General features: G+C 53.5%; 1 protein-coding gene across 5 annotated transcripts in view; it reads left to right on the top strand.

The window, feature by feature from the left end:
* LOC118214770 (unconventional myosin-IXAa-like) overlaps positions 1–24,117 on the top strand; it is a 163,179-nt gene that overhangs the window by 88,038 nt on the left and 51,024 nt on the right. For 4 of the 5 annotated variants that reach the window (XM_035394977.1, XM_035394974.1, XM_035394973.1 and 1 more), the window contains exons 6-11: positions 1,480–1,533; positions 6,323–6,420; positions 6,738–6,864; positions 11,517–11,606; positions 21,202–21,318; positions 23,750–23,884. In XM_035394977.1, coding sequence (XP_035250868.1) covers positions 1,480–1,533; positions 6,323–6,420; positions 6,738–6,864; positions 11,517–11,606; positions 21,202–21,318; positions 23,750–23,884 — 621 coding nt within the window. The remainder of the gene's footprint in view (positions 1–1,479; positions 1,534–6,322; positions 6,421–6,737; positions 6,865–11,516; positions 11,607–21,201; positions 21,319–23,749; positions 23,885–24,117) is intronic. The other variant, XM_035394975.1, reaches the window with a different exon arrangement.

The raw sequence follows: 24,117 nt of genomic DNA, 5'->3' as shown, positions 1-24,117 counted from the left end.
GTGTGTCAGTGTGTCAGTGGTGTGTGTGTGTGTGTGTGTGTGTGTGTGCAGCCTGTCTCTCCCAGAGGCCCCTGTGTGGCCGCAGACAGGCTCACTCTCGCTTCACAAACAGGAAAGAGGAAAGCAGTGCGCACAGGAAACTGATTCCATTGTTGATTCCTCTCAGCACACAGACCATAGCCTTTAAAAGAGAGGCCTTACAAAACCAGCGCCCCTCCCCAACAAAACCGCCGTTCCTCCTCACCCTCGTTTCCATGGAAACACAGCGTGTCTGCCAGTGGGGCGGTCGTCTGGCACACAGTGGGGTCGTGTGTTTGGTGTGCCACTCTGTGTGCCCGCTCATCCGTGTCAGACATCTGGCAGCCAATGAGCCTCTGTACAGCAGCCTCCCAGAGTCTCACCGGCACACACACACATGCGCACGCACGCACGCACACACACACACACACACAGCCTCCCAGCATCTCACCGACACACGCACACACACGCCCGCATGCACACGCGCACACACTCTCAGAGGCAGTGTCAGGGATATCAGACGCAGTCTGTTTCTTCTCACGAGCTGAAGCCCAAAGCTCTGCGGCTGTCCACAGAGCTGACGCAGTCAGACGTTACTGCGTGTTCAGCCCCAGACACGCTCAGGAGTATTCTGCGTGTTGAGGAGTAACAGCTCCCATCTCATGCTCAGTGCTGGCGTTTGCCTGGCTGGTGCTTTCCACACCGTGGCCCCTCTGCTTCCACAGAAGCCCAAACCCCAGAATTCCTCCCATATTTCTGCGCTGCTGTCACTCCCCACACTTCTCCATCTTGTGTGTCAGACCGGCCTGCCTGACAGCCGCTCCAAGCGCGCTGAGGATCTCACTCTGTTCTGCTGGAGCTGGCGGGGAGAGGGACAGAGCCTCTTTATTCACAAAAACCTCTCCTTTTCTTTGCCTCGGTTGGAAGGGCTGATGATCTTATTCGAATCGCGGGCGCTGTGTTTGTGAGTGTGTGTTTGGTGAAACAAAAGGAAACCCAGAGCTTTTCTCAGGCGTCTTTAATCCCACTGGCTGTTGACACAGTGCATAAGCAAAGCTTGAATGATCCTAGTAATGAGCTATTTTAGCCATATTGCTAAACAGAGGAGATCCTTATGGCCCACGCTGATGACTCACTGTGTGGGTGTGTGTGTGTGTGTGTGTGTGTGTGTGTATACACGTGTGTGTGTACGTGTGTGTGCACGTGTGCTTTTGTATGTGTTAGATAACACGTGTGTTTGTGAGTATGCATCCATATGTGCATTGGTATTTGTATGTAGGAAGTTTCGTCTATTTTAACAGCATGTTTCATCTTTGTGTGTCTGTGTGTGTGTGTCTGCGTGTGTGTGTGTATGTGTCTGCGTGTTCGTGCGTGTGTGTGTGTGTGTGTGTATGTGTCTGCGTGTTCGTGCGTGTGTGTGTGTGTGTATTGCTTCCTAACCCGGTCTACCTTAACTTCCAGATGACAAAGAAACCCGTCAGGCTGCATTGGGAAAGTTACTATGAGAGTGAACCGGTCAGTATTTCCTGTGTGTGGGTGCTGCTGGGACGGAACACTGCTTCTCCACCGTGCGCTTGCAGTGCTCGTCTCACGCACGTCTGCGCACAGCCAGCCCCCCCCCCCCCCCCCCCCCCCCGTCTCCCTCGCCCTCTCTATGTAGTGGTTTTATTTGTGCATTGTGCGCTGCAGTGCACCGCCCCTCCCGCCTCCTGCCCGTCTGCTTTGGTCATTGTGATTTCTTGTGTTGGGCTGGTACCGCGTGCGGCCGCTCCCCGCGGGCAGCGAGGCTGGCGTCGCCCAGCCCCGGCTCCCGCTATTTATACACCCAGATCCCGGGCCAGAGCCGCATCTGCCAGCAAGCGCCTCGCGCAGATCGAATAGCGTGCCGATAAGTGCCCTATTATTCAGAAGGGGAAGGTTTCTATGCACAAAACTGTGAGCTTGTTTATGCAACAGATGCCCCCTCTCCCCGCACCCCCACCCACCCGAGTCTCTCTCCCAGGGCTGTTCTTGTGTTCATGTGGGATGGCTGCACAGCACAGCTCTTCTTCCTCAACACCACCTGTCCACCGCCAGGCCTGTGTGACCTCTGACCTTTCCAATGTGTCATAGAGTTCACATAGAGCTGTCCTTACTTTCTGACAGTACAGTGCAGACTTATAGACATATATTTATGCTTTAAATAGGAACTCTCGTTTTTCCCTAAATCATTGTGCTCCTGTAATTTCCCATGAGCCTATGCCAGCCCCCTGACCCCACCCCCATCCAATGAAAAGCTTTCTTCTTTGAGCATCAACAGAAAACACGGTCAACACAGGAAACACAAGAAATACAGGCCGACACAAGAAGCCAATGACCAATAAACGTGGTGTGGGTGTGTTCTTTTGTGTTTGATTTTGTGGTGATTCATGGTGGTGGGTGTTGGTGTGGTGGAAAGGCCTTTGCGTCCGTGTGAGTGTACGCACGTGTGTGTGTGTGTGTGTGCGTGCGTGTGTGTGTGTGTGGCATGCTCTCTTGCTCTGCTCTGTGCTTGTCACACTGTGGAGACATAGAGAATCCCTCTAGCTCACGTTCTTCTGAGACTGCTGACAGTGTAAGTTAATGAACGGTTGTAGTTTTTGGGAAAAGAGGTAAGTTATTCTGTTGGCATAGTGATTGGACCACAATTCATCTGCTCTCTGCTTTTGCACAATTCAGGTAAATCATTGAAAATATGCACGCACAATGGGAATAATCTGGATGTATATGCAGACATTATACATGCAGTAGAACCTCACAGGTATAAACCTTAGAGCTACCAAATTATCAGTCTACTGAACAGCGTGTGAACCCTGGTGTAGTTTACACAATTGTGCGTTTTCAAGCTCCTTACAATACATAGTCTCTCTTTGTTTTTATCGCTGATCAAAAGAATGGACATTTCTGTAAATGGAAGCAATTCTCACTTTCCACTGATAATAAAAGCTCTCCTCGTGCAACTGCCTGTTGGATCTGTCTAAAATCACGCTTTAGAGGGAGCGGCGTTATGAGATGACGGTACTTTCTTGTGCAAAATAACACGTTTTTATGAGTACCTGTTTAAAAGAATAGCACTTGAGTAAAGTAATGATTCTGATAATAGATTAAAATTAAAATCTGAGTATTTTGACTTTAAAATGGGTTGTATTTGTGAGGTTCTATTGTATCTACGGATGTATGCATGTGTACATATGTGTCTGTATATATATGTATATACACTGTACACAAACACGCATACATGTCTATATGCACATGTATAAGAAACATATATGTATATATTTATAATGCATATGTACACATATCTGTAGATTTTATTTATGTGTGTGTATATTTAAAACATTTTACAACACTCGGCATACCAAATGTTTTCCACATTTTAGTAGCCTACAGAATCCAGGGATTGGCGAATTTCCAAGATTTTTAACGCTGGTTTGCGTCCTGTGTCTTTGGTTTTTGAAATTGTACAGTGTTAAATGTTTCAAATGACGGTTATTATCATCCGAATCAAATAAAGCCCAGCAATTGTGAAGTCCTCCCTCAGATTTCATTACGATCTTCAGACTGTTAAAAGCACTTTAAATGTCTCAAGTCTGCAGTATTTTTATTGGTAAGAATTACAGCTTTTAAGTTTAGAAATGACCCTTTTTATATTTCCTACTCTGGAAATTTGAAAGGGAGCTAAGCAAACACGAGCAGAATTCTTCTTCTCCCCAAAACCGTAAAGAGAGCGAGAGGAGCCCAGATTTGACGGGCGATTTGGTTTCAGGGGTCTGTGTGCCGTTCCCTCCTCCCCGGTATGGAGAGGGAGGACGGGGCGTCCAGACAGAGCCGCTCTCTCCTTAAAGTGGGGAACATGGCTGCCCAGGTCTGCCCAGGTCCGCCCTGGCCCCTGTGTGCCCGCTGAGCTGGGCTCCCCTGGTCTGCCCTGGCCCCTGTGTGCCCGCTGAGCTGGGCTCCCCAGGTCTGCCCAGGTCTGCCCAGGTCTGCCCAGGTCTGCCCTGGCCCCTGTGTGCCCACTGAGCTAGGCTCCCCAGGTCTGCCCAGGTCTGCCCTGGTCTGCCCTGGCCCCTGTGTGCCACTGAGCTGGGCTCCCCAGGTCTGCCCTGGCCCCTGTGTGCCCGCTGAGCTGGGCTCCCCAGGTCTGCCCAGGTCTGCCCAGGTCCGCCCTGGCCCCTGTGTGCCCGCTGAGCTGGGCTCCCCTGGTCTGCCCTGGCCCCTGTGTGCCCGCTGAGCTGGGCTCCCCAGGTCTGCCCAGGTCTGCCCAGGTCTGCCCAGGTCTGCCCAGGTCTGCCCTGGCCCCTGTGTGCCCACTGAGCTAGGCTCCCCAGGTCTGCCCAGGTCTGCCCTGGTCTGCCCTGGCCCCTGTGTGCCACTGAGCTGGGCTCCCGAGGTCTGCCCTGGCCCCTGTGTGCCCGCTGAGCTGGGCTCCCCAGGTCTGCCCAGGTCTGCCCAGGTCCGCCCTGGCCCCTGTGTGCCCGCTGAGCTGGGCTCCCCTGGTCTGCCCTGGCCCCTGTGTGCCCGCTGAGCTGGGCTCCCCAGGTCTGCCCAGGTCTGCCCAGGTCTGCCCAGGTCTGCCCAGGTCTGCCCTGGCCCCTGTTGTGCCCACTGAGCTAGGCTCCCCAGGTCTGCCCAGGTCTGCCCTGGTCTGCCCTGGCCCCTGTGTGCCACTGAGCTGGGCTCCCCAGGTCTGCCCTGGCCCCTGTGTGCCCGCTGAGCTGGGCTCCCCAGGTCTGCCCAGGTCTGCCCAGGTCTGCCCAGGTCTGCCCAGGTCTGCCCTGGCCCCTGTGTGCCCGCTGAGCTGGGCTCCCCTGGTCTGCCCTGGCCCCTGTGTGCCCGCTGAGCTGGGCTCCCCAGGTCTGCCCTGGCCCTGTGTGCCCGCTGAGCTGGGCTCCCCAGGTCTGCCCTGGCCCTGTGTGCCCGCTGAGCTGGCCTCGCATGGGTAGGAGCAGGGGTTTGGTGATGGCCCACCCGCCCTGGTGAAACTATAGAATAGGATCTTAGTGGGGACATCTGGTCCCCAGGTCGGCTTGGCCCTGCAGTGTGCCCCTTTTGAAAAGCGAACCCTTCCGTAAAAGGCCTGTACTGCAAATAGTTATTTCCATTTTTTTTTCATAACTTACATTTTCTGAATACCGCCTCATCACATTGTGTGACAGGCCGTGCCCCTTTAGGAAGTCTCTGGTGTTTTGGCAGCGGCGGAGGCGCGATATTGGAATGCTGTGCAGTCCCCGCTTGTCACAGATTCCGCAGTCTGAAGATAAGGAACGCGTCTCGCGCATCTGATTTGAATCACATTAACAGTCATATTTTCGCTACCTTTTGTGTCTCCTGGAGGGGAGCCAGATTGACGTAGCCGAGGTTAGGCGTGAGCAGGGTGGGTTCACTCTGAATAAATTTTAAGAATATTCGTTGGCCCCTCCTGTTCTGCAGGATGGAAATTCTTGATTTTTGTCTATTTGCTACCAACCCTTTGTTTGAGCAACACGCCCCCCCCCCCCCACCCCCCCCCCTTCACTCCACCCCACCCCACCCCATATGCATTCAGTTCCATCCAAAATTACTGCTTTGCCTATTGTCTTTGCGTCCAGGCCAGATTTCCATGAAGCGGGTAGAAAATGAGCTCTTATTTTCCGCTGTGAGTGGAGCGTACGGCGGAGTGTGTGTCCTCACGCGGAGCTGCGCGGCATCCCGGCTGGCTTCGGCCAAACCGCGAAATTACCGCGTCCCCGTGAGTCACCCACCCGGTCCCGCGGGTGTGCGGAGGGAGAGGCCGTTACGCACTGAGCAGGAATCTGCGGCTTCCGCAGTCACACACTGAGAAAGGGGCATTGTGGGAAGTTATTTGATTGGGCGAGCCTTGCCGTGTTCTGGTCGTGCTCAGCCGGCACTGCTGGGCTGCTGGTGGGCATCACCTGAAGCGGCTCTCTCGCCTCACCTGTCCCTGAATCTGGCATCCGTGGGGAGTGCTGTGGGGTGTGCAGCCTCTGTGCCTAATGTTGAGCGGGGGTTCAGGCAGGGGTTCAGACGGGGGGTTCAGACGGGGGTTCAGACGGGGGTTCAGACGGGGGTTCAGGCGGGGCTTCAGGCGGGGGTTCAGGCGGGGGTTCAGACGGGGGTTCAGACGGGGGTTCAGACGGGGGTTCAGGCGGGGGTTCAGATGGGGGTGTCCTCCTGGGTTAAACGGGGTGAGGTGAGCGCAGAGCCTGAGCTCCCGGGAGAAACCCCAGGAATGCGGCCCAGTCTGTGGCGGCGCTCTGACTCTGCCCCTCGCTGTTGAAACTGGCAGGACTGCTTCACGGTGGAGGGGGAGGACCTCAAGCATGACTTTGAGCGGCTGCAGCTGGCCATGGAGATGGTGGGGTTCCTGCCTGCCACAAGAAAACAGTAAGTCCCCACAAGTCACTGTGGCTCAGACACACAGGAGCATACACACACATGCAGAGATGCTCCCGCATATACTCACACTCACACTCACACACACGCATGCACACGCACACACACACGCATGCACACACACACACACACATATAACCGCGCACAGGCACATGTACATACACACAAACACACACACACTCTGGCGTATCTGTACATACACACATTCATGCACATGGGTGAGGTCACATGACTGAGGCCCACAATGTCACCAGATAGGCTTGTCACAGACAGTCTGACGTGCTGTGATCTTCCCCCTGTGTGTGCAGGATCTTCTCCCTGTTGTCGGCCATCCTTCACTTGGGGAATATCCGCTATAAGAAGAAGACCTATCGGGACGACTCCATCGACATCTGCAACCTGGAAGTGCTGCCTGTAGTGTCAGAGCTGCTTGAGGTAGGAGGCCTTAGACACGCCTTTGAGGCTGCAGTCTGTCCTTAAACAGCGCCTGTGCCTGTTATGAAGATTGACCCATCCGAACCCCCCACTGACCACGTCCAGCCCTCCGCCTTCGTCCCATTGGCTGTAGGAAAACGTGCTTATTTTGAACAGGGGTGATTTAAGGTTTCGGTCAACTCATGTTAGTTGGATCACATCTGCCTGAGCATAATTTTTACAGATATATTCTCCTTAATAGATATTGATTATTCTACTTCAAATTCTCAATAGATGTGTTCCAAACACTCTGTTGCTCTTGTGTAAGTGCTGATGTGAGATTTGCAGCAGCTGCATGCACGTATCCCAAAGTGTATTAGGTTTGAAATGTGGTCGTATATCTGCATAACATAACTTTAGATGAATGGCATTGTGCTGTCACTATGGATCCCTCTGTCTGTGTCAGTCCGTGCTGACTCAGCGCTCTAGCCTGCAGACAGCTGCAGATCTGTCCGCAACTCTCACGGTCCCTCACCAGGGAGTGATAGATGGAAAATGAGATTCCTTCATAAGAGCCTGGTTTGCATGCAACATATAATTTGATCATTTGTAATTATGTGATGCCTTTGGCTGGGTTATTGAGTCATAAGACCGTTTCTCATTTCATTTTTTATTTAGTTTTTTTTTTACATGTAGCCTGTAGCCGGAGGAAAGGCAATGCGCTGATTTTGGTTCCTGAGAGCAGCCTTTCTTCACCAGATGTGCTGTTTAGTTCTGGGTGCTGAGACTCCCCTGTTGCCCTGACTCCCCTGTTGCTCCGACTCCCCTGTTGCTCCGACTCCCCTGTTGCTCCGACTCTCCTGTTGCTCTGAATCTCCTGTTGCTGTGACTCCCCTGTTGCCCTGACTCCCCTGTTGCCCTGACTCCCCTGTTGCTCTGACTCTCCTGTTGCTGTGACTCCCCTGTTGCTCTGACTCTCCTGTTGCTGTGACTCCCCTGTTGCTCTGACTCCCCTGTTGCTCTGACTCTCCTGTTGCTCTGACTCTCCTGTTGCTGTGACTCCCCTGTTGCTCTGACTCCCCTGTTGCTCTGACTCTCCTGTTGCTGTGACTCCCCTGTTGCTCTGACTCCCCTGTTGCTCTGACTCTCCTGTTGCTGTGACTCCCCTGTTGCTCTGACTCCCCTGTTGCTCTGACTCCCCTGTTCTCATCTGTGTAGCAGTCCTGATATTCAGCAGGCCCCGTGTGGGGGAAACGTTGGTCGCTGGTTTAATATCAGCCAGACCTCCAGCTCTCCACTTCCTGTTCTAGCTCTCCACTTCCTTCTTTTCCTTTGTTGCTTTGTGGTTATTTTACACACTCACACACTCATACGCACACACACACACTGCTGTAAATGAGAAGTAGTGGGGTTTGCTGTTTTGTGGCATATTGGGTGTGTGACTGCGAGGCTTTAGAATGCAGTGCTTTGGATTCCTCTGTCTGTTTGTCTGCACGTTACTGTGTGTGACTGAGGAATATCCTCTTATCTCTGAAAGAGGAAGTCTGAGTGGTAGAGGTTGACTGGAGGTTTTGTGTGAAAGCCCGGTCAACAATGATAAATGAATCCCACATGCAATCAGAAAAGGGAATAGGTCCGTTTCTAAAAAAACAAAAAAATAATAAAAGCACACATTCTTGTTTTTGAAATGAAAGCTGTGGGAGCCCAGCCCAGGCTGATGGGCGTGGCCTTCCTCTGCATGGCCGACATGCCGCCTCACAGGCTCTCAGTGTGGAGACCGGATGAGCTGGAGCGGCTGCACAGAGCGGCCAGGGCCCTGTCAGCACCACAGCCCCCTTCCCCTCAGAAGAGTCACTCACAGAAATGACGTCATGTGATAAAAGTCATACACTTATCAAAAAAAGGCCTGGTCCCCACTAAAAGTGAAAAGTCCAAGTTATAATTTTTTTCCAATATTGGTTGAAATGTTCAAGGAGGTCACACTGATTGGTTCCAGCTGACGTCGACGCAGAGAGAGAGCCCGGCGCACATGTGCGCGCGGTATGTGCCAGACGCTTTATTTAGGGTGAAGGGAATTGTGGGAATGGAAGTCCTGGGTGCTGAAAGGCGCTCTACACGTAGCATGTCTCATCGCAGGCCGCGGGACGGTGGCGTACTCCGCGCAGTGAGGGGCGGAGCATCGTTTTTCTTATTCCGCTGGTGGGGGTTCGCCGAACTGATCAATCTGGTCTCCAGACCAGAGAGAGGGAGGCACAGGGAAGATGGGGGGGAAAAGTACATTAAAAACAGGCTGAACAGAGGAAGCGGAAGCGGTTAAAATGGTGGAGGAAGTGCGTGACTCGCGGGAGATGTTCAGTCCTGCCAGGTGTTGAGGTGTGCAGCACACTTACTCACCCTGTGTGTTATTCCTGGCTGGCATGCGCTGTCTCCGCTCTGAGAGCTGAGGTCAGGTGATGTCACGTGGTGCGCTGTCACGCTCTGAGAGCTGAGGTCATGTGATGTCACGTGGTGCGCTGGTCTTCCTGCAGGGGGCCCAGGCAGGTGTGTGCATGCTGCAGGTCCCCAGCTGCTCCTCGCTCACTGTGGAAGGAAGGCTGCTCGTTTCCTCTGGCCAGCTGCCTGTGTTTGCACCCTTGGAGGGAGTTCTTTTGGGGTAAAGAAATAAAAAATAAACTCAAGCCCTGGCCAATTTGGGGCTCTTTATTTTCCTTTCCCCAAATGAAGCTCGTCTTACCAGAGCTGAAGGTTCCAGGATGTGAACATGACAGGCTTGTTCTTAGTCATGTTCACCAGTCCCTCTGCAGTCCAGGAAAGATCAGCCTCTGATTGATGGCTGCTTTCAAACAGAAAGGATCCCCTGCAGGGCGCGGATGTGATCCCTGGAAGGCCGGGCTGTGGGCCCCCCTGCAGGAAGCCCCGCCCCCCCGCCGCGCTGAGGGGGCCGGCCTGGGCAGCAGGCTGCTGCAGGCCTGCAGACTCTTCCTGGAGGGATGGCGTTCAGAGAGACAGGAAACGGGTCCTTAGGGGTGACAGGGAGCAGCGCCCCTTATGGGGGGCACGGCCCTCAGGAGGTGCATTATGGGGAACTTTCGCCCTGGGAGGTCGCCAGGACGCGCGCTGGCTAAATGGGAGCCAGGCTTGGAGAACTCTCCACTGCAGCTGCTGCTGGCCAGAGCCTGTGGGGCAGGAGGAAACGGACGGAGGCGGTGTGTTAATCGCGCTGGGCTCCTCCCCCTGCAGCGTGTTAATCGCGCTGGGCTCCTCCCCCTGCAGCGTGTTAATCGCGCTGGGCTCCTCCCCTCCTGCTCCAGCTGTAGAGCAGTGATGGCAGTGATCCACTAGCACATGAGTAACAGAGCGCTGTCTCCAGTTCTGCGCGTGTCACAGCTGACAGCTCTTGTAAAGGTCAGCGTTTGTTCCCAGTCCTGTGGGCTGGGCGGGGTTCGTCCTCGTTGCTGTCAGATGACTGGTTAAGCCAAGTCCACTGGAATTCATTTCCCCTGTCACTGCTGAAGGGTCATTCGGCTTCCAAGCCGAGGTATTGAGTTGTGTACGAGCCCAGCCCTGGGGTGACGTGAAAGACCTGCACTGTCAATTTTAGTTCTGAGGATTTTCCGCAATCCATTGACAGCTAGATATTTCACATTAGCACTGGCTCTGTCTGTCAACCTTGAACCGTAACCCTTGGCTTGACGCCGCCGGCTCTGTCTGGTACACCACACCAGTCTGCGCACTCCTTGTACTTTCCAGGCACAGCCTTCACTCGGTTTCCTAGCAACAGTTGTTCTTGGCGAACATGGCTCAGAAGTCCGAGTCACCTGATCCCCCGCGCCCCTCCTCCGCCGGATGTTTACTGCACAGATTTTGCCGGGGGCCCGTATGTCAGTAATTGGAAATAAATCTTTCTCACGCCCAAAAATGCCACTTCATCTATTTTGGCATATTGTCAAACTCGTAAAAAAAAAAGAAAAGAACAATCAGCAGAATTGAGGTCTCGGCTGTGCGTGCTGAGTTTGGGTAGGGGGGTTGGGGGAGGGGGGGGTGGCGCTGGTCACGCAGCCCATTCGCGTCCCTGCAGCTGGTCCTCAGAGCTGGGGTGACCTTGCTCAGCGCACATGATGACAGAGTCTCCACTACCGCACGCTCTCTCCTGCGCGGGTCCCCAGGGGTCAGGGGGCGGAAGGGTTCCCCTCTGGGGCCAGATCAGAGTGGGGCTGTGTGTCTGGAGAGGTCTGTGCGTGTGCACGGCAGGCGCGCTCATGCCATTTGAGTGCAGCTGAAAGACACAGCTGCCCCCCAGCTCGGGTTTTAGCTCCAGTCATCCTCAGAATGCGCATAATTACAGTGCTCACTGGAAAAATGCAGTTTTAAAGCAGTTTCCCACAGAATGTCTCTGTACTCTATCGTGCTTTGAACACATCCGTGCTGGATATTTTTACACTCTGCAAAATGTACCAATATTTCCCTTCCGGTCTCCATGCAGTATCGAGTGATATGGACTGAATTCATTTGCTTTTTTTAAAGCTTTTATTGCTTCTCTTGGTTTCCTGGCTTCCGTTGCCTGTGCCAGCTGTGTAAAGCTGCATTGGGCATGCTGGCAGCAGGTGTCTGCTCCTCGCAGTGCTGGTACTGCTGTGGGAAGTCAGCTCAAGGTGATCTCTGTCTCTCCACAGGTGAAAGAAGAAATGCTGTTTGAAGCCCTGACCACACGGAAGACTGTGACTGTGGGGGAGAGGCTCATAGTGCCCTACAAGCTGGCTGAGGTGAGCGAGACTACAGGACTTGTGTCAAAACCAGATCCTCTGATGTGACCCCAAAAAAATCCCATGTTCCGAGAATACGTTTGCACGTTGAGCTGTAATTTGTTTAAACCAAATTTAGCCTTTTTTGTGAAATGGTTTTCATTAGTTTTTACTTCCTGCTGTCGCTGAATTGGCTTCATGTGTCACGCCTGCCTGCAGGCCCCATTGAAGAAGAGCGGCCATTGTTCTGCTGTCGGGTCAGGGCGTGTCACACAGTCTCAGCGATCACGTGGTCCTGCTGTCCTTCCTTATATATGTGGCACTTCCTGTCGCATGTGACCTCAGTGACTTCCTTTTTCCGCTGGAATGCTGTATGGGTTTCATGCTTCCTCAGAAGCAGCGGGTTTCCTGACTGCCGAGCGTTCCCGAATCCTGGTGCATCACACGCAGGTCCTTCTTCATCGCTCTTCCTTTTCCTGGGCGTTGCTTCCATGAGACATGGATATGAATGCATCTGATACAACAGGCATTTTTATCACAATCTTATCTGTGGTTGGAAAAAGGATTGGGAAAACTAGTCACTGTAAACAAGCAGAAATTAGAATGTATTACATCCAACAGGCTAGCTACTGTAGCTAACTAGATGCTGAGTGTTAACCGAACAAATACATGTGCGCGATTTGTAAGTAGAGCTTTACGCCCCACTGCCATTTGCTATTTTATGAAAAGAGAACAAAATTCAATAAACAGAACCAGTGTGGGATCATAGATGTGATCCATGTAGACGTGCAGGCAGTGAAGCAGGAAGTGGAAGGATTTGGCGGGTCGCGGGCCTGTGGCTGTCCTGGCGTCCCCGGGACGGGCTCTCTGTTCAGACCCCGTGCGCCATCCTCTCGTCTCCTGCACGCGCGTGCCGGGCCGACGGAAATGAGACGCGACACGCAGCGCGTGTGAGAGCTGCGCTTTTGTGGCTAACGCTCGCAGAGGACCCCGTTGAAGAGGAGCCTGCGGCTGAGCAGGGCATTGAAGGGCCTCGACGCCCCACTGGCGTTAGCCAAGGGATGTCTGTAGGCACCCCATTGCAGTGCTGAGAGAGTATTGACAGTGGTAATTGCACAGAGTGTACGTAAAAAATTCAAGCATTTTCATAGTCGATACCAACAATCACTCAGCCGGACAATAGCTTCTCTGCACCCTGTCATCGTGTTCAAGGTTAATAAATAGTGCTTGTAGTGCAGCCGTGGTTTTGCCTGCTGAAATGCGTGCTGTCACAGGAGAAGGCTGGAAGGGTCTGCTGTGCTGCATGGCTGACGCTCGTCAGACGCAGTCAGGGAGGACAGGCGTCTGCGCAGCCGCTGCTGGTGCAACAGCCAGCATGCAGCTCTGCGCAAACAGCAGACTGTCGGGGTCGTTCATTTTTCTAGGCCTGGACCCGTGGAATCACTGCTGTTCCAAATGTCATTTCAGCCTTGAAAAGCTTTTTTTAATTAGTTTATTGTAAGGTAATAGTAAGAATAATAGTTTTTGCTATGGTATTTCTCTTTTTTTGTCTGCCTTGAAACGGTTAATGGCTTGCTACCTCAAAAGAGAAGGAAAGAGAGTGAGAGTAAGGGGAGGAAAGAGGAAAAAATGTAGATGAAATATTTCTGGAAGTGTGGCGAATGTGGCCAGGGCCTGTATTTCAACAAGTGTGGGACTCTGCTTCCTGTTCCCCTGTCAGGCACGCTAGGGCTTTTTCAGAGTGCACATCTGCCACCGGCCGGCATTTTCATTGGACAGATTTTCTCTACTTGGCCGGGGTCCTCATTTCAGGCCCCTGGGGCCTTCAGATCAAGCTGGAGTTTGATAAGTATGGCTGTGATGCAGTTAAACCCTCTCCTGTGCAGCTAATGCGCACCGATAGAGCCGAAGGTGACTGTTCCCCTGCCTGACAGATCTCCTGATTACCCCCTCCAGCTGTGTTCCCTCCGCTCCCCACATTCTCCTCAGCGCTCCTGAAGCGGGGTGATCGAGTTCTTCCTCATTTTCATACATTCAGACAAAAGAAAGTGCGTTTCGATGTTTTTGCATTGCGCAGTAGATATTCGATCTCAGTTAATAAGCAGTGTGAGCAGCGTATTTTATTTCATTTGTTTCACCCACATTTCTGCCGTCTGAAATCAGATGTCTGTTTTTATTAGTATTCAGAATTTGCAAATCCGTGACCGTTCCCAGCTTCCCGGAGCTAAGTCAGTCTCTCAGTCGTCAGTATGGAACAGGAGAGGGGCGTGAGGAATGCTGAAAGCGGGGTCCTGCTCGTGTGCGGCTGTGTGCCCGTGCGCCCGTGTGCGGTAACAATAGCCGCGTTTCTTCCCTCCGGCATTCGCGTTCAGCCGAAGGTTTGGTATCTGTTGCCGGAGCGCGGTCGGCGTGGAAACCGTAACCCTGCCTTTTGGCCCAGCTGCGGCCTCCGCTCCGTTCATGTTGCAAATAAGGAATGTGAGAGGCTGAAAATGTTAAGGGGAGCGCATTTTTTTCCCTTTTTTGTCTCATTTGAAAAAAAATAAAACTGACGCGCAGCCACTGCTCAGAGTGCCGCATGGCAGACGCTTCTGCTTTCCATCCCGCGAGCCGCTTGGTGCCGTCAGCGCTCGGGTCTCCGTCCAAAAACAGGATTGATTCTGCATGCTGTCAGGACTCTGAACTTCAGGCACTCCTCGCTGCTGCAGTCACATTTCAGTTGGCTGGCCTGGGGCGCGTTGGGGGAGTGAGAGGGCCCCCTCAGCTCTGAGGTAAAAGGCGTTAAAAATCAGGTTTTTCAGCTCAGGAAAGGGAGCGCTGACTGGTTTCATGCGCAGAAATTGCAAGGTCACTGTCGGCTCCGTTGTCAGGGAGATTGACGTCTTTGTTTACCAGCCACTCAAAGTACAGCTCTGGGTTCCAAGACGGTCCAGTGTTACATAAACCCTGTTATTGTATAAGAACCCTTCAAAAGAGCTTGGCAGGGATTGCTTCTTTTGGAAAGTATCTCTCTCAGGACAAAAGCGTCTCCTTTTCCAGCGGTCGTGTTTGCTTGCTTAGAGAGCCCCGGGTTCTGGAAGGAGCTCCATTGTTCTGCAGGCACACAGATCCCTTGCCTGAGGTGTTCTTTTGAGTTCCCCGCCCACCCTTCTGGAGGACTGGCCGAGCTCAAGAAGTGCTTCATCTTGGCATTGAAATTGCCAGGACTGTTCCCGGTTCTAATGAGCTCTTAATGACGTGTGCAATTTTAGATAAGCCATAGAGTGACCTGACAATAAATGTTATTACTTTGACTCCTCTTCCTGGTTCCTGTCTGAAGTGGGGAGGAATTTTGAAGAGGAAAAACTGTTAGAATGTGTTGCTACCAGTGTCTGCTTCTAAGAAATCATTACCCGGTAGTAACCGTCTTATATTTCCTATTACGTTCACAAGTAAATAAGCTGTAATGTTGGGCCTTGGTGATTATTTACCAAGCCATGTGATTGGTTGTGTTAGTCCCCTTGACTCTACAAGCCTGGCGATCATCACTCCAAGGAAGCTTTCAGCCTACAGAAACCTCATGTCTCCTTGAGTCTCTGTGTGTAGGACGTGTCACCGCTGCAGCTCTGGGGTTGTTTTCGTGGAGGGGAATGTGCGGCCGTGCTCAGTCTGAAGGAATGTGAGGAAGGCTTGTGTCCCAGGCATGAGCAAACGAGTGGCCGTGCGGACGGTGGGCCAGTGTAAACAGAGTGGTCCTGAAGGCCTCTGGCGGCTCGCCCCTGAGAAGCCAGCGGGAGGGCTGGAATTCCTGGCGCTCTCCCGCCCGCCCGCCCGCCCGCCCGCGTGGGAAGAGCGTCCGCGTCCTGGCGCGAGCGCTGCGCCTCTACGCGGCTGACACGCTCGTCATGTGACATCACTAATAAACACAAGCACCCTTATGGGGGAGGGGTGGGGCTCTCTGGCATCGAGCAACAGCAGGAGAGCTGGCACAGGGGAGGCTAGCAGTGTCTTCAGGAGACCTTCTGAGTGCATGCCTGCTCTTCATCTGCTGGTTTACGGCCCTCTTCGCTTTGTCCTGCACAGAAGGGATCTTAGGGAGAAACAGCTGGATTAAGCCCCTCAGAGTCTGTCAGGCTTCTCCCCGAAAGGGATTTTAGTGATCAGGGACAAATCACAATGGAGCCCAGATTATGAGGAATGTGCGAAACAGGAAGGAAGGAGGGCTGTCCGTCAGAGTCCCCGTGTCCTCTGCATTAGCGCGGGCTGCAGCGGGGGCTTGTTTCTCTGCACAATGAGCGGCCTTCAGAAATCCAGCCTGCGCTGTAATGACACGGGGCAGAGCCGGCGGTGTAAACACACTGCCCAGCACACCGGGAGCGGCCGCCCCCCCCCCCCCCCTCTCGGCTGAGAGACTGGGCTTGTTTACCGGGGATCGATCCCCGCGTGTTCGCCCTCTCCGCTGTCCCGTGTCCCACTCGCGGGCTGTCGGACAGGGGAGTGGTGACACCCCGTTTGAGTTTGGCCTCTTGCACCGTTTCCCGGAACCCAGTGGGAAAAAGAACAGGGCTGTGGAGTTTATTTTCATATTCCCCCCATCCTTAAAAAAACGGAGAGGAGCTGAGCTCCTGTGGAGGCTCGCGAGTCTGTGCTCCGGTGGGAAGGGCCCGAGGGGCCTGTGGAGGGCCGGGGGCCCGGGGCGGGAGGGGGGGAGGGGCAGCCCAGCCACGTGCAGAGGAGCCCCATGCAGGACTTTCACACAGGCCCAGACCCACCAGCCGTGTTTGCAGGCCGTTAGAGTGAGCAGCCTAGCTCATAAAGCTCCCCACAACATCCACTCTGATGGGAAGCACAGACACGTTTTACTTAGGGGGGAGGAAGCATTAAGTATTGTATTAAAATGTAACAAATATTTCCTATTTCTTTGTCAGCCGCTTGGGTGGCTTGTCCGTAAGTTCTGCTCTGGGGGGAGAGTGGGGAGGGGGCGGGGTCTGCTGCTGGGCTGCTGTGGCGGTAATGGAGTCGCTGATGCTGAGGTTGGGGCCTGGTTCTCCTGAGTCCACGGGAGACCACAGGTTCGGCTCTCTCGGCCCCTCTAAGTGCCCGGAGAACTTAAAAATTCAGCTGAGTTCAGAAGTTCTGAATCCAAGCAGGGCTGTAAATATAAATAGCTACTGGGAGTGGGCGTGCAGATCCCTCTGACTTTGCTCTTAAACAATCATTAAAAAGCAGATCAATAATACAGAAGGGGGGAGGAATGTAAAAGGCTCGTCATATTCCTCAGTGTAGGCTGGGCCTCTGTGACCCTGGACCGGAACTGCGTGGAGAGGCCCTGATGCGATAGGCTCCACGGACACGCCCTACAGTAGGCTCCACGGACCCGCCCTACGGTAGGCTCCATGGACACGCCCTACGGTAGGCTCCATGGACACGCCCTACGGTAGGCTCCATGGACACGCCCTACGGTAGGCTCCATGGACACGCCCTACGGTAGGCTCCATGGGCACGCCCTACGGTAGGCTCCATGGACACGCCCTACGGTAGGCTCCACTGACACGCCCTACGGTAGGCTGTTTATGTAGAGCTGCAGGGAGATACTGAGGTCAGGTGTCTCTCTCTCTCTCTGGGCACTGTGCTGCGGACGAGCGAAGGCCTCTGTATTTCGCCTCTTTTTCACCGTTTGTGCTAGCGGCGCTAATAAGCCTAAGGCACCCAAGCAGCTCTCGCCACCTTCAAATAATTAGCAGATTTTTTTTAGGACGACCGTTATCCTCAGGAATTCCTGGAATTGGAGTCTCATTTTTTAATGTGTTGTAAATTGAGCAGCGGGTAACTAAGGCTCCTGAGTTAATGTGTGCGTGGTGAAGCTGCAGTGACCTCACCAGCACTGTCAGCCGCGGCCCCGAGTCGCTGCTTCAGCTGCTTTCTGTGAGAAGAGCGGCCAGGTCCTCTGAGCAGATTTCGTTTCTGCAGCCAGAGGTTGTTCAATGAAAGCCCCGCCCCTTTACGAGTATGTTTGTCATACCTGTGATAATGAATAAATTGGAAGCATGCTTTCCACTGGCCCCCGGCCCCTGAGTTTGCCTCAGAAGTTGCTGCCTTGGCCTTCCCGGGTCTCGTGGATTTGTTTTGAGTCCAAGAAAAATTTAGGTTCTGGATCTACTTTAAACCTGGCTCTGAATTTGCACCGTGTGCCTGGGGGTGGCTTGGTGTCGGGCGGAGGGGGGGGGGGGGGGGGGGGGGGGGGGGGGGGGGGGGGGGGGGGGGGGGGGGGGGGGGGGGGGGGGGGGGGGGCAGAGGGGAGTTCATTAGCAGTCTGGCAGCAGCAGAGGAGCTATTATAAATGGGTAACAAACTTCACAGCACACATCAAATGAAGGTGCGCTTGCAGCTGCCAGTGGTCTGCCCCCGGGTCAGTGCAGGGGGGCCAGGCCGCGCTGCGTAGCTGCGGTGAACATACGCCGGTTTGTAGCGCACAGAGAGCGCTCCTCTGTTGCTCTTATCTGTGCTTTCAGAACTGAGGTCAGCCCCAGTGAGAGGCTCTGTGCCGTTTAGTCTCTGCTTGGTCTGCAGCGCGCTGCACATTTAATAATCAAGATTAATGAGCCCTCGTGAATCCTTGCCCTCGTATTTAAAGTTGATCTTTTTCATTTTCATTTTCATTTTAGTCCAGCTCGTCCTGGGCACCAGACATATGTGGTGCTTTCACGTTCTTGTCTATCAGAGCTTGTGCATTTAAAGGTTTAGTATGCGCCAAGCACAAAACCGAAATCTGTAACCAGCCCGTTCTCACTGTGAATACATTTCTGGATCTCCACGTTTTGCTTGTGCTTTGCATTGAAAGCCATTTCCTTAAGCAGTCTCAGCTTCTTTTGTGTGTCTTCCCATAAGATGATCTTTCATGACATACTAGGAGGAGGAGCTACTGTGTAGTCAAGATCAATGACGCTAGCAAAACTTCCCCAAGTTAAAGATTGTTTAGTAATACGAGATTTCATTGACACAGCTTGGAAGCTTGGAATAATCCACTAGATGATAGTTTCACTGAACCTGAAAAGCATCTTATCTGGTGGTGATGTGGAGCTGTGTAATCATTCTCTTCCACTAGTGTGAGGTCTGTTTGCTTGGCTATCCTCTTAAGTGCTTCCAAACTTCCTAAAGTTAATTAGAAACACAGATTAACACTTGGCGGCAAAAGAAAACTCTCTTTTCCCTGTTTGTCCTTTTCTTTCATCTCACAATGAGTTCTTGTAAGCTAGAGACGTGCCCTGGACAGAGAGAGGGAAACGGAAAGCGTTTCTTTATGTTCCATCATGCTCTAAATCTCTGTGTCCTCCAGCTGAAAGTTTCCAATTCCAGTGATCAGAGTCTCATTTAGCATTACAGTATTAACACACACATGCACACACACACACACACACACACACTCACACTCACAAAATTATTTCCTTTTAAGGAACCAAATGAAAAGAATGAAAAGGCCTAAACTAAAAGCAAAAGCAAAGTATTTAACTGCTTAAAATGCCATTCCTTTGTGACCTCACGTCCTGGTTACAGACACCTTCATTTCAGCAGGTAATTGTTCTTTCACACATGTTCAATAATGTGTTGGCATCCTGCCAGAGCCGGGGATTTACAGCCAATGAGCCTCCTCAAGAGCATGCTCTCCCCTCCTAACAATAGATAATTGGCTGTTGCGGGTGTCATGTGATGGCAGGTAGAGTAACACTATCGCCCTTCGCTCCCCTTCGCTATACTGAGCCTGTGGGACGGCCCAGAACTCCCCCTGAACTTTCGGGTTCACAGGATTATGATGAAGTATGACCTGGTGAGGCATGTGTCACCCAACTGGAATGTTTACCTCGGAATGCGATTCGCTTCTCTGCGCTCCAGAGCCCCACCTACAGGCCGGAGGCTGCTGCTGCCTACTATGGCTCCACTCCTGTGTGCTGGGGTGTCCAAGCAGGGCTCGGTCTGTGTGTACTTTACTCAGCCCCATTAGGGGGTGGGGGTGGGGGTGGGGAGGGGGGTGGAATTTCCTTTTAGTCACGTTCTTCGCTCGCTCCCAAAAATGGCACTGAGCGCTGGGGTTGGTTCACAGCAGACGCCCCGTTTGTGCTGATCGCTCCTTCGTCAGTCAGAGGGCTGAGCTGTCTCAGCGCCGTCTGCAGCGTGTGTGTGTGCCGTGTGAACCCGATCAGTGTGATGTGTCCCTGAGCTCTGAATGGATCACAGCGCTCCGTAGAGCCTTCAGTCCCGCAGTGAGGCGCAGACTGCAGCTCTGCTTCAGGTCCCCTGCCCGCCTCCTTCTGCTGCTGCGCTGCGTGATTCTCATAAATCACCTCCTTCCCCGCCTCCCCGGCTTTTAATTTCTTTTTTCTCAGAACAGGGGCAAGCTGCAGGGACTGGCTAGACTTGTCTGGCCACATGTTTCAGTTTCGGTAACACGCAGATGGCGGAAGGGGAGGGGAATTCTGACTGAAATAGTCGGCCAATGGCAGGCTTATACCCACAGTCTATATCCTGTGAGTCAGACTACAGTTTTGGCAGCGCCGAGCTGTCCACCTGCGGCTGATCCACTGTACTGCGTCACGCAGCGCATCGCCGTGACGATGTACGCCTGGAATGCGCGTCAGCTCGAGAGCGTGTGTTCCTGCGCCCCGGGCCGTGGACGCGGCTTCCTGTGGCTGCCGTGTGAATGCCTGGAGCGTGATGTCAGAACCCCTCTGTGTGTGTACAGGAGGCGCAGTTCTGGACACGCTCGCCCGTCATCGCCCTCCGCTGAACGTTGCGTAACGCCCTACGCCCGTCTGTCCCGAAGCCCGCGATACCAGCCGCTAATCCTCACAGGAAGTGAGCGCGACGTCGGTCCGCACGCACGCGCGAGCGGCCGCGGCCCCGGGGCCTGGTGCAGACGGGCGTGTGGGTGGATGCGTCCCGCTGAGTGTCATCGTGGAGGGTAATGGCATTAATCAGGGCTTCAGGAAGTGCGTTACACGCCTCGGTGTGTCAGCCCGTGCGCTCTGTGCCCTGGCCTGTGACTGCGCGGCGCGCGCTGCTCTCTGCTCTCCGCGCTTCCCGCTAACGGTGTCCGCTGATCACAGCGCGTCTCTTCACACACACAGCACTGGAGCTCGCCAAGAGGCGCTGATCCCGTTCCGATTAAGGGAGGGAAAATATTATAGCCTGAGGTGCTTTCTGTCCCTCCTTCACCAAGTCGGCGCGGTGCGGCTATCGAGGCCTGCTGATTGGAGCCAGACTGTAGGGGAGCAGGTGGTGGCAGTGTGTTACTGCTGCTCCATGATCTCACTCCCCAAGCGGCTTGTGCTGCGGAAGATCTCGTCTTGAGGAATTAAAAGAGTAATTCCCCGGTCTCTGGGACGGTCATCCAGTTTGCAGATGAATCTGTTCTGCGTGAGATGTCCGTTATCAGGCATCTTTCTGATCCGTGTTACGCAAGCGTCCGAACAGGGCTAGGAGGGGAATTTATTCAGAAAGGAGCCCCCCACCCCACCCCCCCGAATCCCTTCCTGAGTTTCCCTGGGGATCAGACTGCCCTCCAGTTTAGAGCGCTTGTCTGTGATTGGTCCAGAGTGACTCCGGACTCCGAACCTGAATGTTTTGTCCCTTTCTCCTGCAGGCCGGGACGGTGAGGGACTCCATGGCGAAGTCGCTGTACAGCGCTCTCTTCGACTGGATCGTGTTCAGGATCAACCATGCGCTGCTCAACAACAAGGACCTGGAGGAGTGTGCCAAGGTAAGACCCCAGCCTCCTCCCTCTCACACTCCACTCCATACTCCTGAAGTACACGAGCCTGCCTTTCTGCAGAGGGAGGTGTCACATGCAGTCAGGTTAGGGCTGGGTGGAGGATGCCATGATGTGGGTGAAATAGTCCAAATGTAGAACATGTATTCCATTCTATTTGGTAGCATATTCGCTATATATTTTATATATCAAATGCATGTTGTGTTGCAGAATGAAATGGTGAGGTGAAAGTTATAATTTAGCCATTGGCAGATGGTTTCATCTAAAAGGACTTGGAAAAGGAGCATTTAAAGTGGCTAGAAAAGCACAACTGGAGCTGGAGATGACCCCCTTTGCCTGAACGAATTATGTACAGATTGGGACCCCTTCCCTCCCTCTCCTTGGACCTTGTGGCCGTTGAGCCTGCAAGTCGTGTGTCCGCAGTGGGACGGGTGCAGCATCTCTCAGGACGGTTCCATCGCCCCAAACGGTTCCTGTTCTCAGGCCCAGTTGTTAGGATTAGAATGTGCTGTAGATTTGGTGATGGCCAGGGTTCCCTATGAGGCTGGCTGAGGCAGACTGGCGGTCTGTTGTGTGGCGTTCGTGACGCCGCTGTGTTGCTCTGACAGTGCGCTTCCTGGGCAGAGAAGCGCGCCCCTTTGTGCTTCAAAGGGTTTCCTCGCTGCTATGAGAACAATCACCATACCGACGGATCTGCGGGGCGGGGCCCGGCGGCGCGCTGCGTAACCATGGAGTGGCGTCACGCTTTCGGCTCTTTGATGTGCCGTAGAGGCGCTCCCCGCTCCGCCCCGGATCATCTGGACACAAAACGGGAGGATCGCTGGGTAGGACTGGGCTAAAGTGTGAGTGTGCGTGTGTGTGTGTGCGCTCCTGTGTGTGTGCGTGTGTGTGTGTGTGCGCGCTCGTGTGTGTGTGTGTGTGCGCGCTTGTGTGTATGTGTGTGTGTGCTTGTGTGCATGTGTGTGTGTGCTTGTGTACGTGTGTGTGTGTGTGTGTGCATGTGTGTGTGTGTGTGCGTGCGTGTGCACTTGTGTGTGTGTGTGCTTGTGTACGTGTGTGTGTGTGTGTGTGCATGTGCGTGTGTGCGTTTAGGGTAAAGACATTCAGGCAGATGGCACTACAGGTGCTCCACAGAAGCGCACATTCCCTCCTGGGTCCTCCTGGCTAACAGAAGTAAGCCCTGGGTCCTCCTGGCTAACAGAAGTAAGCCCTGGGTCCCCCTGGCTAACAGAAGTAAACTCTGGGTCCTCCTGGCTAACAGAAGTAAACTCTGGGTCCTCCTGGCTAACAGAAGTAAACTCTGGGTCCTGCTGGCTAACAGAAGTAAACTCTGGGTCCTCCTGGCTAACAGAAGTAAACTCTGGGTCCTGCTGGCTAACAGAAGTAAACTCTGGGTCCTCCTGGCTAACAGAAGTAAACTCTGGGTCCTCCTGGCTAACAGAAGTAAACTCTGGGTCCTCCTGGCTAACAGAAGTAAGCCCTGGGTCCTCCTGGCTAACAGAAGTAAGCCCTGGGTCCTCCTGGCTAACAGAAGTAAGCCCTGGGTCCTCCTGGCTAACAGAAGTAAGCCCTGGGTCCTCCTGGCTAACAGAAGTAAACTCTGGGTCCTCCTGGCTAACAGAAGTAAACTCTGGGTCCTCCTGGCTAACAGAAGTAAACTCTGGGTCCTCCTGGCTAACAGAAGTAAACTCTGGGTCCTGCTGCCGCTTGCAGACAGTGCGGTCAGAGACCTCTGACACGAGCCAGGCCTCAGCTGCCCTCGGCTGAGGCACATTTTTAGGAGGTTACCCAACATTTCCTTCCCCTGCTGCACACACCCAGCCCTCGCCTCAGGGTCGCGTTCAGCACCTTCGGCTGATAGGCTGAGCACAGCGGCGTCCTGGAGCTGCTGGGGCTGGGGCCGCACTTCCTCCACCCCACCTCGCCCCCTCCCCCCCGGCACTGGCACAGGATGTGCCCGCCATCCATCTGCCAGGCACATGACACACGGATGACTGCCCCCCAGCCCAACAGCTACCCCACCCCCCCGTCTGCCTCCACTGTCCTCTGGGCAGACGGAAGTGCCCAGAATCCCACAGTCATAAAGTCATACAGACGCCACAGAAATAGAACATGAGTGAGCCAGATGGGAATCTGTAAAGCATTCTGTAGAACAGTGCACCCCCCCCCCTCCCCCAACGCAATGTATTTATCCTTTTCTGACGAGAATCCTGTTTGAACCATGAATTAAGAATCTGCTCCTTATGTAACTCAAAGCTTTCAAGAAAGGCTCCTGAGTTACTCATTCTGCATTGCTTCTATCTTTTTTTTTGATGTGGTCAGTCAGAATGTTCTGAAGAAATGACTTTCTGCACTGTTTCAGTCCTGCATTATAGTAACAGTTTTCAGTTGAGAGTGTTTCAGCATTCCCATTCATTTTCAGATCCTGTCCATCGGGGTGCTGGACATCTTCGGCTTTGAGGACTACGAGAACAACAGCTTCGAGCAGTTCTGCATAAACTTCGCCAACGAGCGTCTGCAGCACTACTTCAACCAGCACATCTTCAAGCTGGAGCAGGTGAGTCTCTCTCACCGGCTCAGCCCATCCTCAGCTGACCCCGGAGCCAGCCGCTCCACCCCCGGGAAAGGGGAGATGGTATCTCCCGCCCAGACCTGGGGACTGTTGAACTGAGAGCTAATGAATGATTCACTGCTGGTAATTATGAGTGGAGTTGTTTTGACTGCAGAGGAGTCAAAACAAGTGTATGACAGCTGCTGAAGCGGCTTTGTTTTTGTTATTTCGCTCCCCTC

The sequence above is a fragment of the Anguilla anguilla genome, chromosome 16 (genome assembly GCF_013347855.1).
Source record: "Anguilla anguilla isolate fAngAng1 chromosome 16, fAngAng1.pri, whole genome shotgun sequence".
In the NCBI taxonomy this organism is placed as follows: Eukaryota; Metazoa; Chordata; class Actinopteri; order Anguilliformes; family Anguillidae; genus Anguilla; species Anguilla anguilla.
Note: the sequence above shows the minus strand (reverse complement) of the source record. Positions and strands in the feature narration are given on the sequence as shown.